The 21,337-nt window shown below is 42.0% G+C and overlaps 1 protein-coding gene across 1 annotated transcript; it reads right to left on the reverse strand.

Annotated features, from left to right (window-relative positions):
• Positions 1-58: 58 nt before the first annotated feature.
• LOC109906561 (PHD finger protein 23B) lies at positions 59-10,769 on the reverse strand. The gene is made up of 5 exons (XM_020504310.2): positions 10,158-10,769; positions 9,085-9,116; positions 8,858-8,950; positions 2,545-3,193; positions 59-1,988 (listed from the first exon to the last, which is right to left on the reverse strand). The coding sequence occupies exons 1-5, from the start codon at positions 10,183-10,185 to the stop codon at positions 1,795-1,797; spliced, it is 996 nt and encodes a 331-aa protein (XP_020359899.1). The 5' UTR covers positions 10,186-10,769; the 3' UTR covers positions 59-1,794.
• Positions 10,770-21,337: the final 10,568 nt, after the last annotated feature.

Genomic DNA, 21,337 nt, shown 5'->3' on the forward strand with positions numbered 1-21,337 from the left:
AAATGCATTCCTTATATTTACCGAAGTCACATATATTGGGGAAAAACAAGAGAACAGGTGATCCCCAAAAAAGATTTTATTTTTCAAGCTACAGTTAAAGAAAAACAATACCAGAGGCCGAAAATATAACATCTGCTAGGCTTTCTTTTCCTCTCTTTTCACTTTCAAATATGTACAGTTATCGAAGAACAGGGTATATACAGAGAATCGAAGGGTGGTGGAGAGAGTGCATTTGCTTTTTGGGGACTAAACATGACTCTCCCACCAACAAAAAGCAAGGTAAAACCAACCAACATAAAAGGACCTGCCACAACTCTGGTGATATCAACTTACTTTTCTGTACAATACAAACAGTCTACTTTGTTTCACGAATGAGAATTATGAGGGTGAGGGATTTGTATGTTCTCTGATTTGGAAACAAATCTCAACTAGAGTTTTCTGAACTTTTAAACAAAAATAATAACATGAAATACAAAATATATATTTTACAACCATTCATGCAAAAAGATGTTCAAGCCACTTCTACAAGGTGAAATGGCTCCAACTTTTTCCGTCACGACAGTTTACAACAATCACGTCAATCTCCCAAACCAGAAGTCTCTAATGAAAAACAAAACGCACAAATGTGAATAAAAACAACAAAAAAAGCACAGAACAAGCATTGGAGGATTTTGAAGTCTGTCGCCAAGTCAAACCGCAACCAAAGGGTAGTCATGGTATTCCATTGTCATGCAGAGGGAACTCAAAGTAATCAAGTGGTGATGTAGCAGATGTTGACCCACTCCTCAAAGCTTATACTGCACCAGTTGACAAAAAAAAATGCATTTACTGGTTATGGGCTGGATCTAAAAACTTTACAGCACAGACCTTAGTTTAAAAGTTAGTGTATTAGCAATTGCCAAAAGCAATTAACTTTCAAATGAAATAACCACAAAAAAAGGGGTGTTTGGTTTGGGCTTGACTTTTAGGGCACTGTTGTAGCACAAGTTTGTGCATATTTCTATGGAATAGATCGAACCATTCAAATTTGATATGGTATTGTTTCAATCAGAAAACCTCTGATGAGAGAAATCCTATAGGGGCTTAACACTTTGGCAAGCGGTACTGAGTGTAAGACAGAAACTAATAAACAAATGCCAAAATTGAAAGCTTACATAAGAAAAAAGTAGCAAAAAAACAACACGAGAGACCCTTTCTAGACCTAAAAATATTTTTTTGTTGTGCCTCTGCCATGGTGTGGCAGTCGCATTGAACACTGGTTACAGAGGGTCTGACAAAAGTGGATGTACCATTATAAAATACTAGCTTTTTCCTTTGAACGTTGACAGAAAAGCAGCCCATCAAATGTTGTAAATAAATAATTATCTATACCATGTCATGCACCTTATGCTATGACCTTAATGTAAAAGCCAGGAAATGGATCTCTGTATGGTTGCCTTAGCATTTCAATGAAGAAAAAAAAGGAAGCCAGTCTCAATTTAGTAAGACTACGGAGCAAAAGTGTGTCTATTTGTATGTTACAGATAATAAAAAGATCTCCTTCCAATGTCTTCCTGTTTTAGTACAGTTTTCACAGAGGCAGAACATGACAAAGAACCTACATGAATAAGTGGGGATGGTGATTGTCAAAAAAACACCTAGAAAAAAACTAATAATACAGTTGCCGTCCAGATGAGGGTTAACAATCAGCTGTTGGCATTGCAGAAAAAAAACTTGGTTGTAATAGTACACAGAAAAAAAGGGTAGATTGAAAAGGGATATAAGAGGGATTTTGTCCCTCCCACCCCTCTATCTTTAGGGGTCTTTCTTTGGCCCCGACCGTCGCGTGTCCCTGCACTTGTGGCAGTAAAAGATGTCAGGGACGTTGGACTTCTTGATCTTGGCGCATGACAGATGGACCCACACTCCGCACTGGTTGCACTCGATCATCGGTCGCCCCGCAAACGGCTTGCCGCAGTAACAGGTGATCAAGTCCCAAGAGTCATCACCTGGGCAGGGAAGGAGGGAGAAGAGAGGTAAGAGGGGGCACCTCAGTGGGACAAACAGGGATGGGTTCAGTGGGCACCTTACAGGGGCAAAGGTTTTCAAAAAGAAAAAGCTCTTCAACTGTTTGTTTACAGAGGTTTTAATTTATGGCCCCCTAATTACTTGGTGTTTACTGATGAACTACATAGAAACAGCAGATTTACATAATGATGACCCATTAATTATTCCTCAGTGACTTATAACAAATACAATAAAGTACCTATTGTTACCAAGCAGGTTCAAATTAAAATACCACATTTTCCCTTATTTATGCCCAAGAAAAGCAAACCTTGTATGAGCCTCTGGTTTAGACCTCAGGGAACAGGTCAGTGCACTAATATCGATCCATTGTAAGCCAAGCAGCAAAGCATATTGCCAGAAAACAGTAGCCATACACTTAGAAAAGCTGAAGTGAAGTGATCAGGCTTTTTGTGTGGAAATGACAGGGCACACACATTTACAGCAACAAAAATATTTGTGCTTTCTTGTCCATGGCGTGGTCAGAATGAAATCGCTTACCTGACTCCACCATGATGTCCTCGTCGGCTATCCATGTCTCACCTTCGCTCGAACTTATCTCTGCGTCCCGGTTGGACTCCTCCGCCTGCATCTTGGCCAGCCCCTGCATCCCTGCCTGCATCTTGGCCAGCCCCTGCATCCCTGGGGAGGAGACACTGTGCCCTGTCAGGTGCTCTTGGACCGAGCGCTCCCCGGGGTGGGCGTGGCCGGTCTCAGAGTCTGTCTCACTTTGGGTGGCCGAGCTCTTAAGCTTCTTGAGGGCTTTGGGCTGCTTGGGATTTTTGCTGCGCTTGATGCGGGCCCTCTTCTCACCGCCACTGCTCCCGCTGTCAGCCGCACCACCAATGGCGGAACCCATTGACAACTTTTTGAGCTTTTTGTCCTTCTTGCGCTCTGCCTTGCTGGCAGCCTGGCTGTCGTACAAAGAGTCTTTCAGCCGCATCTTGTCCAGCAGGGAGCTGTCCGAGTGCATGTGGCGCATGCTCTTACCCTTGTTGGCACGAGCCTTGTGGACAAACGTGTGGATGGTGTGCAGGTCATTGCCTCCGTCTCCCCAGCTGGCCCCCCCAGAGCTGCCGCCGCTTCCACTTTCTCCCGATGCCCCTGAGCTGTGTGGGGAGCTGGAGGACGCTGGCGACCACGGACCTTCCTACACAGCCACAGATGTAGAGAAAGACCAATGAGGAAGAAAAACAGTATAGGACAAACAATACTTGATGCATAGGGTTATAAATGTTACTTAACCCCCTAGAGTTGATTGACACACCGGTGCGTCAATCTGTGTTACATAAAATTATCCATCAAAATCAGTCAGTATAAGCTAGATATTGTTTTTTGCATTGGATGAGTCTCAATCCACCTCTTCAGCCAGTGTAGCACTTCCGCATCTGCGGTTAAAGGTAGCAGAGTGGTGTTTGTCAGACCATGAGTGCCCACCAAAAAATAAATACAATTATCACAACCACACACAATTTTAAAAAACGGTACGAACCGTTTGGGCTACAAACTAAATGGGACCCCACTGTAGAAAGGGGAGATTCTCCATTTTGCTCTACGAATGTCAAGACTTCTTTTTCTCCGTTGTTTTCTTAATATCTCCTAGGTTTTGGACAGACGTCAAAACCTTGTTTCCTTTTTTTTACTGTCAATTTTACTGTTATTCAATTACTTTCTATGGGCTGGACCTCCCGAGTGGCGCAGTGGTCTAAGGCACTGCATCGCAGAGTTAGCTGTGCCACTAGAGATCCTGGTTCGGTCCCGATTGTCGCAGCCGGCCGCGACCGAGAGACCCATAAGACAGAGCACAATTGGCCCAGCGTCATCCAGGTCAGGGGAGGGTTTGGCCGGCAGGGATGTTCTTACCCCATCACGCTCTAGCGACTCCTGTGGCGGTCCGGGCGCAATGCACGCTGACACAGTCGCCAGGTGTACAGTGTTGTTTCCTCTGACACATTGGAGCAGCTGGCTTCCGAGATAAGCGGGCGTTGTGTCAAGAAGTGAGGCTTGGCTGGGTTGTGTTTTGGGGGACGCACGGCTCTCGACAGTTGCCTCTCCTGAGTCCGTACGGGAGGCGCAGCGATGAGACAAGACTAACTACCAATTGGATACCATGAAATAGGGGAGAAAGAGAGGGTAATTTTTGGGGGGAGTTTTTGTGCTTTAGTAGTAAATACAAAAATAGATATTTTTATCAAATAATTTATTTTTTTTATATGTAAAGGGGTCCTAAAATTCAACATCAAATAGCTATATGATCCACAGTATAATTACCTTAAAACAATTCCCTATGTCAGCATAGCATCCCCCTCCCCAACATCTTAGACTAAAGAATAAAACATGCTTTCAGAAAGTATTCACACCCCTGGACTTTTCCCACATTTTGTTGTATTACAGCCTGAATTTAAAAATGATTAAATTTAGTTTTTTTTTGTATGTGGCCTACAAGTTAAATCTAGAATTGGCTTCCTATTTCGCAACAAAGCATCCTTCACTCATGCTGCCAAACATACCCTTGTAAAACTGACCATCCTACCAATCCTCGACTTTGGCGATGTCATTTACAAAATAGCCTCCAATACCCTACTCAACAAATTGGATGCAGTCTATCACAGTGCAATCCGTTTTATCACCAAAGCCCCATATACTACCCACCATTGCGACCTGTACGCTCTCGTTGGCTGGCCCTCGCTTCATACTCGTCGCCAAACCCACTGGCTCCATGTCATCTACAAGACCCTGCTAGGTAAAGTCCCCCCTTATCTCAGCTCGCTGGTCACCATAGCATCTCCCACCTGTAGCACACGCTCCAGCAGGTATATCTCTCTAGTCACCCCCAAAACCAATTCTTTCTTTGGCCGCCTCTCCTTCCAGTTCTCTGCTGCCAATGACTGGAACGAACTACAAAAATCTCTGAAACTGGAAACACTTATCTCCCTCACTAGCTTTAAGCACCAACTGTCAGAGCAGCTCACAGATTACTGCACCTGTACATAGCCCACCTATAATTTAGCCCAAACAACTACCTCTTTCCCAACTGTATTTAATTTTAATGTATTTATTTTGCTCCTTTGCACCCCATTATTTTTTTTTATTTCTACTTTGCACATTCTTCCATTGCAAAACTACCATTCCAGTATTTTACTTGCTATATTGTATTTACTTTGCCATCTTGGCCTTTTTTGCCTTTACCTCCCTTCTCACCTCATTTGCTCACATTGTATATAGACTTGTTTATACTGCATTATTGACTGTATGTTTGTTTTTACTCCATGTGTAACTCTGTCGTTTTATCTGTCGAACTGCTTTGCTTTATCTTGGCCAGGTCGCAATTGTAAATGAGAACTTGTTCTCAACTTGCCTACCTGGTTAAATAAAGGTAAAATAAAATAAAATAAATAAACACACAATACCCCATTATACCAATTTTAGATCTGTTTTTATACAAATAAATTAAAAATGGAAAGCTGAAACACCTTGAGTCAATACGTATTTTAACCCCTTCGTTTTGGCAAGCCTAAATCAGTTCAGGAGTAAACATTTGCTTAAAAAGTCAAGTGGTTTAACATGATTTTTTAATGACTACCTCATCTCTGTACCCCACAATTATTTGTAAGGTCCCTCCCTTTTAAGTAGTGAAGTTATTACACTTTGGATGGTGTATCAATACACCCAGTCACTACAATCCACAACATTGTAGTTACTCCACAATACTAACATAATTGACAGTAAAAAGGAAGCCTGTACAGAATAAAACCATGCATTGTGTTCACAACAAGGCACTAAAGTGGTGATCCTAACCGTTTTAAAACAGAGATTCTTTTTTTACTAGGATTAAATATCAGGAATTGTGAAAAACTGAGTTTAAATGTATTTGGCTAAGGTGTATGTACACTTCTGACTTCAACTGTATATGCCTTCAAGTTCTAATCTAACCAACCATGTATTAGGTAAATCTAAGTTCCCGTGTGGCCTTTGAATAGTGTTAGTTTAAACAGCGCTGCACACCAAACATTTGCCACGTTCTAATGATTTCAGCTTGATATCGATGGAAGTGATTAACATAAAGTGTTGCGTTACACTTACCATGTCGGTGACCAACTTTAATAAAAAATGCAACACTTTAAAATGTAGCGAGCAGTCTTCTACAAATTGTCCTCTAACCAGTGATTCCATTAGGTTTTTGAGCTGTTTTAGTTAAAAGTATCTGCAACCTTCCCTAGCCCCCCTGGCAATTGATTTCAACGTGATAATCGATGAGTGATTGACAAAACAGTGATGCATTTCTCTTTCATTTTTGGTGATTCTGATATCAAAATACAACATTCAAAAATGTAGTTGACTGTTCTGGGGGTGGTCAGTTAAGTAAAATAAATATCTTGAGTTTCCAGGTGGTTTTTGAGTAGTGGTAGTTTCAACAATGCATCCCCCCCAATCGATGAGTGATTTATTGCCATTTGTAAGGGGTTTTGGGTGCTTATGCAGTTTATAAGGTGCTCGTTAAATATAAAGAGGTGATATGATTAATATTGTTGAACATGTTTAGATAAAATGTATTATGTTTTCATTACATCAAACTGTTACTGCATATTGGTTATTGATTTGGACAAACTGTTTGGGCTATTTATCAATATGCATTGTCAACAGGAAGCAGAAACAGCATAATTTTCAATGTACGTTTTAGGAATATAAATGGAACTTTAAACATTAATTTCTAATGGTATAGTACTTAAATCAGATAAAAACTGCTGAATGAGTACAAAAATGTGCAGTGATGTTTATTTTGATGATATGCCATAAAACCACCAAAACAGGTTTGTCCTTGCTACTCTATAGTTTTCATTGGCACGGAGTAGGATGGACAATAGAACGAGTCAAAATTCACCCAAGGCTAAAAATTGGCAAAAGAACGTTGCCTAAGCTGGAACACTAGCGCGAGCCCATAGCTAATGAATGGAATCGAACGTTGGCAGAGACTTTTGACTGGAGTGACGCTTAGAACTCAATTTCACCAACAAATGTATCCCTTTTTATTTTACCACTACAATCTGTTCTTAGGATGAAACTGAAAAAAAACTTGTGTAGAGCGTAAACATCCAGCCTCCCGGGTGGCGGAGTGGTCTAGGGCCACCAGAGACTCTGGGTTCGAGCCCAGGATCTGTCGCAGCCGGCCGCGACCGGGAGATCCATGGGGCGACGCACAATTGGCCTAGCGTCGTCTGGGTTTGGCCGGTAGGGATATCCTTGTTAAGAAGCAGTGTGGCCTGGTTGGGTTGTGTTTCGGAAGACGCATGGCTTTCGACCTTCGTCTCTCCCGAGCCCGTACGGGAGTTGTAGCGATGAGACAAGATAGTAACTACGAACAATTGGTTACCACGAAATTGGGGAGAAAAGGGGGCAAAGTTTTTTTTAAATTTTTAAATGTAAACATCCACACCTTGATAGTGCCAAGTGTGCTTATGTTTGCATAAGGAAAAGTAGGGGCAAAAACAATCTACTTTTGACTATTTCTGGCCTGGCGATCGATGATAGCAGAGTACGCTATCCAACCTTATGTAATTAGAAAGAGATTGATCCTGATTAAAATGGTATCCATTTCGAGAAAAAAATCTAAATATACACATTGCGAGATATTTGACAAAATAGACAGACATACCTGTATTTCCCTATAGTAAACACTGGGAGGACCTCAAGAGTTCCATGAGACGTTTTTTGTTTACATTTTTACTACAAACGTGGGCAGGTCTCATAGTCAACAATAGGGAAGCAGGCATTGTGACGTAAAACAAACTGGAAATAGAACATTCGGAAGGCTAGTTAGTGCTCAATAGAACTAATAGGAGCTGGCGGGGTGAAAAATGTCATAAATACGGCCTGGTTTTCGCGATTTCTTCAAAACTACGGCAAGCAGCTGGGACATATGGTAATATTATGAAACTGGACTCCACGGTGGATTAAATTAACTAGTTATCAGAAAAAAGAATTGTTTAAAATGGCACGTGTCCAGCCTACACAGAAGTAAACCGGGTCGGGCTTGCCTAGGTTGGCTAGCTCGACTAGTTCTCACTTCCTTCAGAAATTAGAAATGTCATATTGCTAGCAGCCTTCGCTAATGTTGCTAGCTAGCAAGATGTTGAATAATTTAATTCGCCCCCACCATGCTGTAACTTACGTTACCACATACTCCTGCCAGACAGACATGTATTTAGCTTTCTAATGTTAGCTAGCTAGCTAAACGGTTAGCCTCGTCGCTAGCACAACAGGTTAGCTAGTTAGCTATACATTCCATTTTTGTTAGCCATGACATTGGCTATTAGCTAGCTAACCAAGGAAACCAGACGACGGGTTTGATAGTTTCCATTCAATACGACCTGGCCAGCTAAAATTCCTGCTAGCTCACGTTAGCTTGCTTGCTAGCGTGTTTCAGCTCTGATTTTCTAGCCAGCGTTATGTAGCTAGCAGCTAGCATTCGAAGACTGACTTGTCATAAGTGTATTGTGTAGTGCAAAAATGAATGAAGGATTCAGCTATGGTGGTAATTCGTGTAATGTATGACTATCGCAGTACCGCCTGACAATGTGCTAGCAAGCAGCAACAAGCTCAGACGAGCTAGCTAAACGTGGTGTAATCATCCACTCGTGATCAGCTGATGGTTGCATAGTAATGGCGTCACCAGCCCCAATTCTAATCGAACTGGCACCAGTTCTAAAACTGGGCTGTGCTGGCCCGGGTTTCTCTCAAGCCATCTTCAATTTGCCTCTAATTTTAAGTGCCAGTTGAAACGGGGTTTATGTCCTGATGTGCCTAGTTAACCTACCTCTTTAGGATTGGGGATATAGCCTGCATATGCCAAGACAAAGTTGCAGAACTTGTTAAAGTCTTCGACGGTCCTCTTTCTCCTCTCTGGAGGCTAAAGAGAAAACAAAACATGAATGAGATCCACACATACATGAATCAAGCTAATAACTCGTACATGCATCACCAAATAGAGTGGTCATGTTAAGGGGGAGGTGAAATTGAATACCACACCGGAAGTCTACTTACCAGAGTCTCCGTTTTGCACTTCAATAACGAATCTGTATAATAAAAAAAAACAATAAGAAACTTTAGAAAAAAACTAATATACTAGCTTTAATCGGTTTACATTTTATACAGTCATTTGGATGAAAAAAAAGTGTACAATTCAATTCAGGTTATAATAACCTCATTCTCCCCACTGTCTATTTGTGTTCGGCCTAGAGATGTATCGAGAGAATAAACGAACAACTAGTTAGCTCGCTAATGCAATGAAAAACTTAACCAGACAAGGGTACTGACTGACTGTTTAGTTTGCTAGTTGTCCTAAACGAGTGAATACCTACCCTGCTCGCCAGTAACGATGTTAGCCAGCTAGCTAACGTTACCGCCAACAATGTTGTCTTTATATTTTTTACAACGGGTCAATAACTTCAATAGAGATGCAACGACAAATTCAAGACTGTTACATGGTGCTTGCGGGTGAAAATGTTGAGTCGTAACTAGCTGGCTAGGTTGGATAACGTTAGCATACAAACTTGAACCATGCCATCCATGCATTGTGAGCCAGCTTTAGCAGCTGGCATGAGGAGCCGGCTCAACCCCGAATTTTGAACTTGGCTAGCAAACTAGCATCATCTAGCTAACTAGTTACTGTAACAATCTAACACTGATAGTCAACTGTTGAAGATATGTTAGTTAGCAAAGCAAAAATCATTACGCCCCATTTGGTTGGAACGTTATGCTTGCTAGCTAGCTACCGTTAGCTTGCCAGCGGTTATTTTACATTAGCCACATCAATGCCATGGTTAAGCAAACGTTAACTAGCTACGCTATCTATCGTTACTGCATAAAAACGCAGTTTATCATCAAACTCTGCAAGCTAACTTAATATGTATCAAACAGTCAACTTAAGTCAATCTAGCTAACTGACAGCTAATGTTAGTTAACTATAGCGACGTGTTAGCTAACGTTAACCAACTAACATTGTGATTTAACAACCAACAGTTGCTTTACTGGGAGGCTTGAACAAAACCAACAATGTCCGCTAGCTAGAAAACAACTCTAGATCAATTTACTATGTGAACTGACACTTAACGTACCTTGGTGTTCAGACATTATTTCAAGCATTGTCGCCTCAGCAACAAGGCCCGTTGTGGTGGTAGCTACCAGGTAGCTAGCAGCTGGGGTGTTTTTCTCCCGGCTTGACTGTTGACTGTGTGTGGGACACCCCTGCCGAGAACGCAGGACTCAACAACTCTTCGACAAGCGACTTTCCTTGACTTTTTGGATTATGGTCCCCAGTTCTAGATTGTTTAACCGGCTAGGTACGGACTAGCCAACCACAATTGCAGAAATAATTCCTTATCTGCCCGTTACCTAGCTAACAAGAAGCAAGGTTAGCTAGCTAACGTTACTAGCTAATTTCTTCGTCACAGCAGTTATATTGCATAAATATTCCTGGAAATCAACTAGTTTTTTAAACTATCGCACTAAGTCACCGGAAAAAAACTGCAGCAGGTGAATCCATTGTAAAGGACAAAGGCATTCAGGTAACATATTTCTTAGATGAAGTTTACGTTTTTCCATAACACGAACAAAATCGACGAGAGTGACTAGAATATGTATCGTCCCTTGCGCGCCTCACTCTTGCCAGGCATCTTCTTCTCTGGCATAATGGCGTTTGCAAAAATTGGATGTGCATTACGCCACCTACTGTGCAAGTGGATAACAAAGACTCCAAAAAGGGGGAAAAAAGGGTAAAAATATTCATACAAAGCACCAAAAAAAGTTTAACTAAACTAAATCAACATGCTTTTCAGTTAAAATGCAAAATTCGATTCAGGGTCAGAAGGATCCTGTGAGGGTGGTACATTTTCTGGCAACAGTAGTCCTTGCAGTGCTTCTGCCAGGAAGTCTTGGAGCCACAAAACCTTTTTGGAAGTACAAATAATAACTCTGACTATAAATGCTACAAAATCCACCTTCACAATGAGTGTATCAAGATTTCTTGCTTGGCGTAAAAAAATATTTGCAACTGGTTGTGGAGCATCCACCGCCATATCTTCTTCAGCACTATGGCCCCTTGCCCCTTCGACTCTTCACCACATAGGAGATCTGCTGTACAACGCAGATCCTTGACACTGCAATGGGAATTTTAATGTTTGTGCTTTTCTTATAACAATTTTCTATGTTCTATTCATGTGCTGTTCTATAAACCAATTTCTGTGTTCATGCAAGTGGCTGACTGTACAAATCAACTGTCAGTAGCTGCAATTTGGCTATACACACAGACATTGTTTTGAGAACGGACAATATATTGGTTTCAAGGTCTCCACTTAGAGAGGAGAAGCCTCGTGAGATGTTGGTCTGTCACATATTATGAAACAGTATTGGTCGGTCACATGAATAGAACAAAACGGTAATCATTAATTAATTATGCAAAATCATGCAAATACAGTGCCTTGGGAAAGTATTCGGCCCCCTTGAACTTTGCGACCTTTTGCCACATTTCAGGCTTCAAACATAAAGATATAAAACTGTATTTTTTTGTGAAGAATCAACAACAAGTGGGACACAATCATGAAGTGGAACGACATTTATTGGATATTTCAATAAAAATTGGGTGTGCAAAATTATTCAGCCCCCTTAAGTTAATACTTTGTAGCGCCACCTTTTGCTGCGATTACAGCTGTAAGTCGCTTGGGGTATGTCTCTATCAGTTTTGCACATCGAGAGACCGATTTTTTTCCCCATTTCTCCTTGCAAAACAGCTCGAGCTCAGTGAGGTTGGATGGAGAGCATTTGTGAACAGCAGTTTTCAGTGCTTTCCACAGATTCTCGATTGGATTCAGGTCTGGACTTTGACTTGGCCATTCTAACACCTGGATATGTTTATTTTTGAACCATTCCATTGTAGATTTTGCTTTATGTTTTGGATCATTGTCTTGTTGGAAGACAAATCTCCGTCCCAGTCTCAGGTCTTTTGCAGACTCCATCAGGTTTTCTTCCAGAATGGTCCTGTATTTGGCTCCATCCATCTTCCCATCAATTTTAACCATCTTCCCTGTCCCTGCTGAAGAAAAGCAGGCCCAAACCATGATGCTGCCACCACCATGTTTGACAGTGGGGATAGTGTGTTCAGGGTGATGAGCTGTGTTGCTTTTACGCCAAACATAACGTTTTGCATTGTTGTCAAAAAGTTCAATTTTGGTTTCATCTGACCAGAGCACCTTCTTCCACATGTTTGGTGTGTCTCCCAGGTGGCTTGTGGCAAACTTTAAACGACACTTTTTATGGATATCTTTAAGAAATGGCTTTCTTCTTGCCACTCTTCCATAAAGGCCAGATTTGTGCAATATACGACTGATTGTTGTCCTATGGACAGAGTCTCCCACCTCAGCTGTAGATCTCTGCAGTTCATCCAGAGTGATCATGGGCCTCTTGGCTGCATCTCTGATCAGTCTTCTCCTTGTATGAGCTGAAAGTTTAGAGGGACGGCCAGGTCTTGGTAGATTTGCAGTGGTCTGATACTCCTTCCATTTCAATATTATCGCTTGCACAGTGCTCCTTGGGATGTTTAAAGCTTGGGAAATCTTTTTGTATCCAAATCCGGCTTTAAACTAATTCACAACAGTATCTCGGACCTGCCTGGTGTGTTCCTTGTTCTTCATGATGCTCTCTGCGCTTTTAACGGACCTCTGAGACTATCACAGTGCAGGTGCATTTATACGGAGACTTGATTACACACAGGTGGATTGTATTTATCATCATTAGTCATTTAGGTCAACATTGGATCATTCAGAGATCCTCACTGAACTTCTGGAGAGAGTTTGCTGCACTGAAAGTAAAGGGGCTGAATAATTTTGCACGCCCAATTTTTCAGTTTTTGATTTGTTAAAAAAGTTTGAAATATCCAATAAATGTCGTTCCACTTCATGATTGTGTCCCACTTGTTGTTGATTCTTCACAAAAAAATACAGTTTTATATCTTTATGTTTGAAGCATGAAATGTGGCAAAAGGTCGCAAAGTTCAAGGGGGCCGAATACTTTCGCAAGGCACTGTATAACTTATCTGTGTATTGCCATATATAAGACAACTGCTGGGTCTGCCCAGGCAGAGCTCCCGATTGACATGTGTACGATGGTGCATTGAGTTGGTTGGTCCCTCTCCAGCGCGCTGACAATAAACAATGAATCGTTTAAGGTTGACTTTGAGTGTCCTTGTGTAAGAATCTTTCCACAACAACACCATGACCTCTTTCACCCTAACAGGGCACTCAAGGAAGTCCATAGTACGATCCCCACTACAGTTGCAACATTTTCCCTTCATAGATTATTCAATAACATACTTATCCCGTCTGCAAACATTTGACATGTGGCCACTGAGTGGTTTGGGCACAATTGCTCTCTCCGAATACCTCACATATCCAAGCTTCACATGTGCAGAGTCCCCTCAAACAACAATGATATCGATAAGCTTTTCTTCTTTTACAATACGGGTCAGGCAATGTGCACTGACCGCTCCTGGAATTTTCCGAATAAGGTAAGCCCACACATCATCTATATCTAATGAGACTCCAGATATAACTCCTTTATATCTGGAGATCAATGAAGGTCAGTTTCCGACGTAGGGAATTTGGCCAGATCCAGTGCACGCTTCTTCTGTTCTTCATTTACACAATTAACCAATTGGACTCCCGCAGCGGTCTAAGGCAATGCATCTCAGTGCAAGAGGAGTCACTGGTTCAAATCCAGGCTGTATCACATTCGGCTGTGCTTGGGAGTCCCATAGGATGGCGCACAATTGTCCCAGCATCGTCCGGGTTTGGTCGGGGTAGGCCGTCATTGTAAATAAGAATTTGTTCTTAACTGACTTGCCTGGTTAAATACAGGTTCAATTAAAAAAAATAAAACCAAAACAAGGCCACTTCCAGTCACCTTGATTGAATCCACCTTTCCCATTGCTCTCTTCACAGTCCTCAATAGTAAAAAGGATCTCCCAAATGAACCTCCTTGTCAAAAAAATGTTGGGTTACGGATGTAACCTTGGTTCTCTGAGTAGAGTAACGGGTCACCAAACGACCTATGGGAACTCCTTCCCGTTCACGCAATGTGATTGAGATGCTTCACACCAAAGATGTTTCAAATCATGCCACACCCTTACTGTACCCACATGACGTGTCACTATAAAAAGGTGGTGTGTTGTGACAATATCTATTACTTAACTTGAACCCAACAGAGGGGATGGAATGACATGAACGCTTGGCGACCCGTTACTCTACTCAGAGGACCAAAGTTACATCTGTAACCCAACGTTCTCTTTCTTTTTAGTAACGGGTGGGAAAGTATGTACCAAAGATGTTGTTCGGACAACAAAGTGGGATAACTCACCATTTAACTTAGTCCAGATCAGTCCCTGAGACGTCCTTGTATCCACCACAGGATGCAACAGAATATAATTACCCAACATGGTAACACAGAAGAGAGATTAAAGTAGATGTCACGTGTCAAAATTTTGATTGATGACCCTATGTGAACCTATGTGAACGCTATGTGAACCCTATGTAGTGATGACGTGTGCATGTCTTCTGGTCAGGCAAGCCTGGTTAGGTGGGGGCTATGGGGTGAGTAAGGGTCCATTTGACAGGCCGTTAATGATTGATGACCCAAGCCTGATAGGCAAGCCTGGTTAGGTGGGGGCTATGGGGTGAGTAAGGGTCCATTTGACAGGCCGTTAATGATTGATGACCCAAGCCTGATTTATGACCCTATGTAATGATTTATGACCCTATGTCATGTAGAAGGGTGCATGCCCAGGGTTGAGTAAGTGACCATGTGTCAGGTCAACCTGTTACTGTTTCTCACGGTTTGGGTTGGTTAAGGCCCCTTATAAAGCCGCTGAACAATACCTGTTTAAGACTGTACATGATAACCCCCCTGAATATTAAACAAAAATGACACCTATGCCAATTTTAGGGATGTTATGCTCGGCTTGTCATGAACCCAGTGACCAAAGCCTTGAAGAAGTTCTGTGTGAAGCTCCAGAATGTTTTAAAGGATTTTTGGGTACGAGTGAGGGCCACATGTCTTACATATTCCACCCGGAGGATTCTACGGTAAAGATATTCACAGACCGTGGACCCAAACCCCTTTATCCTGCAAAACCTGGGAGTTTTCCCCCGGCTCTGGGGATGAGAGAATGGCTAAACATCAGGCTGGCTCTTTGTAAAATTGAACAGGTCCTAAGTGTTACAAATGTGCCAGGATATGCGTTGGAAGAACAGGTCTGCGGCCGCAGTGATCTCAAGGCTCTAAGAATTGCTTCAATGGACTATAGCCCTGACAACAAAGTGACAATTTTAGCCTGTGACCTTTATGATAAGGCTAATGCTACAAAGTCTGTCAATTCTCCTGTAGCTTCCAGAGCACGCAAACATGTAAACTTTTTTATTCCTGTGTTTAGTTTTAAATGGGTGGATTATCCAATTTTCATAACACTTATGAATAAGCTGGACATTCTCTTCCAAAATGGGGACCAGTTAAAGCGCTGGGCGAGGCTTTCCTTGAGACAGAGTCAAGACCAAAAGGCCCGACGGAGGATCTACCCCTGGAGTGAAAACTTACCAAGTGTTGATGGACCTAGCAAGAGAGCCGTGCCTTTTGAGGGTGAACTCGACACGGACAATGGCGGTTGGTTGCATAAGCTCCCAGGATCTGTAAGAAAGGCATCGTAAAATACCTTAAGAATGTAAGGATATAAAATGTATGTACTAAATATTTTGAATGAAATAAATGGTTTTAAAATCAGAATCTCACCACGTTATGAACTCTCGCGTTTGTTCACTCTTAGCGCAGTCTGTCCCTGAGAAAAAACTTGCGGAAAAAGCCATGTGCGCGCGTATGTGCGTGAGGGAGTTTTCTGTAGTGGCTGTGTGTGTGTGTGTGTGTGTGTGTGTGTGTGTGTGTTTCAAAAACAGAAAAAGGGGGGGCGGGTTGTTTGTTAAAAAAATACCCTTGCATGCCTGGTGGGTCGTTTGAAACCAAGGTTTACACTAGCCTGCAAAACAGATGCCTACCCCCCCAACAATAATATTGTGTCTTACGACTCCTAATCTTAAAGGCCTTTCATAAAACTATTTTTTTAGGTGGGCTAAAAAGTCATTCATCCCAGCGATGTCGAGACCAACCCACCCCCATGCATCTAGGTGCTAGCACCCCGGAGATTTTAGAAGCTCCAAAAGGATCCTAATGTTTAGACACACCCAATACCATGTGTTTGAAATGTGTCAAATATACCATGGGCGGGGGTATAGCCCGAAAAAAACGACAAACCCCAAATGCTATGTAAAAAATCATTCAGGGGTTTTTCTCTAGGTCGTAGGGTACAAAAGCGCTAGAAACCATGGGCAATGTTAGCAGCGTTTTAGTTCCGATGCAAACAGCACCTCCAGAAACTCCAAGAATCGTTATCGGACTGAAGCGTTAAAAAAGATAATCGGGGAAAACAGTCTAATGGATCTATCGCAAGGTGAGTTCTTGAAATAAATCTTTATTAGATTTGGTTGTTGTGGGGAATTGTTTGAAAAGCGTGGGATGTTATAGAAATATTAAACAATCATTAGGATCAGTATGCTTACCGTATAACAAGGCAATATTAGCTAAAGTGATTATAGCTTTAATATTGTCGAATGTTTTATAGATTCTGAAGCATTCACGCAGATACTCCGAGGTATAACTGAGCTCGAACCATCCAATGGGGCTCCGAAACAAAGTGCAGACAAACAAACGCCTGCCCTGAATTGTCAACGTAAGTAAGCTCCAAGAATTCCATACATAAAAATATTTATACCTTAAAAACAAAAAGTGTGGGCATCTTATATTAAAAGTTATTTTATATGTTTACAGAGGACCTAAAGCCTAGAAGGTTAAACGAGGCCCTATGGAGCCTGAACGGTTTCTGCGAAGCATATGACTACGAGACAATTCTGCCCTACTCCCAGGATGTATTTACACAAAAGCAGCGAACAGAGACTTTAAACGGCAGGTCAACTCCCCTTGGCCAGGACAACGTTGTCCCCCATATTTCTAAACACCAAAGGATAATTAGTGCTCAGATCCACAGTTCCGCTTCACCCGAACAATTCTACTTGGCCGATATTCACGAGACGTCGTTCCAAGGACTAGGTATGAATCAATTATATATTATTATTTATATATATTATTATTTTAATATTTATATATATTTTTTATGCCGGAATATGTTAAAACAAGGCCTAATGCTGTTTTCTTTTTTTTTTTTTTTTCTTCTTTTTTTTTTTTTCAGGCTCACCATCTACCGAACCTGCAGATGCTGTAATACAGGTTGAACAAAGACATCAGCCCCTGGTTTCAGAGCTTCTTCAGAACAGCCCTCGTCAAAAAAGCCGAGGTATTTAATTAATGTATTGTTAATATATAGGCTTATATCTGAAATGTATTTGGCATTTTTAACATATTTTAGGGTTAATAACCTATTTTTGTATGTATTATTTTTATTTCAGACTCCTCACCGGCTTATAAACACAACGCACAAACATCGGAGGATGCCCAGACAAGCATCCCCGAGGAGGCTCCAAAGACACCAGTCAAGAAAACAGCGAAACCTGATGATGTCAAAGATTTAAATGACATTTCTGAGGTAGACGATTTGATGTTCTGTGAAGCTGCCAACCTTCTTGAATCGGCCAATTCTGTGGGGGAAACAGCAGATTCTGAAATAGACCAAGAACGTTTTTTCAAAGCGTTTACCCTGGGTTTAAAATCACGAAAGGCTCTACTCCAGAGGCGCATGTGTATTCTACTCGAGCATCAATACAATCAGGATGTGTCATTCTGGCGTAGCGAGCTACCCCGTATGTTAAAAAACATTAGGGCTAAAACAAGCAAATACCGCCGTTAAAAAACACACATGTAAACACACACACACACACACACATCCTTAATTAGACAGATGGCGCCCCCTATAGACCAAAGTGAGACAATTGAAACCCTCTTAGCCAGGATCCCTACAGAGCTCCAAGATATAGTTAACCATATGAATGATTCGGGGGTAATTGACATAATGACAATAGATGAAAATCTATTATCCCAGATTCCCTCCGAACTCATAGACATTATTACACGTATGAATGAGTCAGGGCCTTCCGAGGAAAACATGTTAACACAGATTCCCGAAACCATCATATCTCTAATTACCCAGCTTAACGCGAGCCCTAGGTTTAATTCGGCCCCACAGACACCTCTAAGACAGCCTTTAACAACATTGTCCGAAGAGTCTGAAAGTCAATATGATGTTTTTGAACAGTTGGACAAATGTCTAGCAAATCTGGAGGGGGGCGGTCTTGAGATCAGTGTACAGAACGAGAGCGCTAGGTTTAATTCAGCACCCCAGACACCTATAAATCAGCCTTTAACACCAATGTCCGAAGAGTCTGAAACCCAATACGATGTTTTTGAACAGTTGGACAATTGCCTAGCAAATCTGGAGGGGGGAGGTCTTGATCGAAGTGTACATGTTTTGCGTCGAAATAAATTCAACAATATTGAGGTTCGCCAGTTTTTCAATTTCGCATGGGGGGGTCAGATTCGGGAATATGCTGTGTTTTACGTAATGCTTATGGACACTTTGAATGAACTGTTAGCGAGGATTAGAGATTATAGCGAACCTAGGGATCTCTTACAGTTGGAAATTTGTGGAGACAGTCTACAGAGCAAGGTATCGCTTATTTTACAGAATGGTGAAGCAGAGCTTGAACAATTTGTTAAACTGCTAGAACGCCTTGTTCAGTCAAATTTAAACGTGCTAGCAGATAGGACCCTCGAACTTGTAGTACAATTAGTACGACAACCACAAGGGGGCGGGGGTCAGAGACGAAAGCTCGAGAGTTTAATGCAGTCCGAAATCATAAGCAATAAAAGGGCCTATCTCATAAACGTTCACAATCCAGGTAATAAGCTATGTTTTGCCATAGGTTTGGCCCACTTACTCAGCCCAGGATGTACTGATCAAGCCACGTTACAAAAAGCTTGAGAGCTACAAACTGCGGTGGGTCTCGGTATACAGGATGCTGTGGCTTTCTCAGACATAGTCAAATTTGAAAACTTTCTGAACATCAAGATTGTGGTTTTGTACCACAGTAGGGCTAATGACGCTCTCCTCAAGTTCCAAAATATACCCGAACCACATCCTAAGACTATGTACTTTTATGTGCAAAATGAGCATTACTATGCCGTAACTAACATCACAGCCTTTTTAGGCGCGCCATATGTCTGTCCAGCCTGTCATACCGGCTACACACGCATGGGGGGGCACTCGTGCCGTTACAACTGTTCAGTATGTCTGGATAAACATTGCCCTATGCAGCCGCTAAACTTGACCCCCTGTGCGGATTGTCACCGCACATGTCGTTCGGCCTACTGTTACGAAAAACACAAAACTGAAACATGGCATCCCAAGGCATGTAAATCTGTAAGCAGTTGTGACATTAACAAGAAATGTCCAAAATGTCATTGCAATTACAACCTTAAAATAGATAGCCCTAAACCTCATGTTTGTGGAATTATACACTGCCCAATCTGTAAAGGTCCTTTGAAAAGCAGAGGCGCGGAAGCGGTTCAAGAAGTAACACATGAGTGTTACATTCAGCCCTTGGCTGAAGATGAACATACAGAGAAATATGTGTTTTATGATTTTGAGACAAATCAGCAATCAGGGGTTCATTTGCCTATTTTTGTGTCAACCATGACTTTCAAGGGTGAAAAATGGTCGGCCGAGGGACCCAATTGTGCCCGGCTCTTTCTAAAACATTTTAGAAAAGCCCAGTACAGAAACTTCACGTTTATAGCTCACAATGCTAGGGCCTATGACTCCTTTCTGCTTCTGAACCCTTTGATACAGCAAGGCGTGGCACCCAGTGTCATAGCTCAAGGGAGTAAAATATTATGCTTTGTTGACCCCGCCTTCAAACAGAGATACATTGACAGCTTAAGCTTCTTACCCATGAGATTGGCTCAAATGCCAGAGGCCTTGGGTTTTGAAAACTCTGTCAAAGGCTATTTCCCTCATTTCTTCACATCTGAGGAGAATCTACATTATATAGGATCTTATCCAGCCCCCGAAATGTACGGGTGTGATCAAATGTCTCCCAAAGAGCGTGAGAGATTCATGACATGGTACGAGACCGTAAGACATGGCACTTTTGATTTCCATAAAGAGATGGAATCATACTGTGACAATGACGTTGTTATACTTCGTGAAGGATGCCTCAGATTCAGAGAAGAGGTAATCAAAGATGCGGGCATTGACCCCTGGAGCTGTACAACTATTGCATCAGCGTGCATGAAAACCTATCGTACACACTATCTAACTCCTGAATCTATAGCTATCCCATCGCCAGACAACTACCGACGCCAATTCAAGGCCTACTCTAGTGGTTCCATTCAATGGTTGGAGTACTTGGCCCAGGATAAAGATATTTTTATCCAACATGCTTTGAATCGGGGGGAGAAGGCTTTTGGGCCTTACCATGTAGATGGATACACACAGATTGACGGGGTTGAGACAGTGTATGAGTACAACGGTTGTTTCTTCCACGGTTGTAAATTATGCTTTGTCCCCCACACCTTGTGTGTCCTAACCCAAAAGACTTTTGGGGAAATGTACCAAGAGTTTCAAGACAAACTGAATTCTTTAAAGGCTACTTACGGGTTAAAAGTTGTGGTTTTGTGGGAGCACGAATGGACAGCCCTCAAAAAGGCAGATCCTAGTGTTAAGGCCTTCCTTACCCATTATGACCCTCCAGAGCCCCTGGAACCGCGACAGGCCTTGTTTGGAGGCCGGACCAATGCTTTGACATTGCGTTATGTAGCTCAACCCGACGAGACAATAGGCTATGTAGATTTTACATCCCTATATCCTCATGTAATGAGTTCCTCATTCTATCCTATAGGGCATCCTGAAATTATTCACAGCGACTTTGACGAACCCCAAAATTATTTTGGTTTAATCAAAGCGACTGTCTACCCTCCTAGGGGGCTGTTTATACCTGTGTTGCCTTACAAGGGTCCTAAAGGAAAACTTTTCTTTCCCCTTTGTCGCACATGCTGTGAAAACCACAACCAGGAAAACCCCTGTGATCACACAGATCAAGAAAGAGCCCTGACCGGTGTATGGGTCACTGTAGAATTCTCTAAGGCTTTAGAGAAGGGGTATCGTGTGGCCAAAATCTTTGAAGTGTGGAAC

Source organism: Oncorhynchus kisutch, linkage group LG16 (assembly GCF_002021735.2).
Source record: "Oncorhynchus kisutch isolate 150728-3 linkage group LG16, Okis_V2, whole genome shotgun sequence".
Lineage (NCBI taxonomy): Eukaryota > Metazoa > Chordata > Actinopteri > Salmoniformes > Salmonidae > Oncorhynchus > Oncorhynchus kisutch.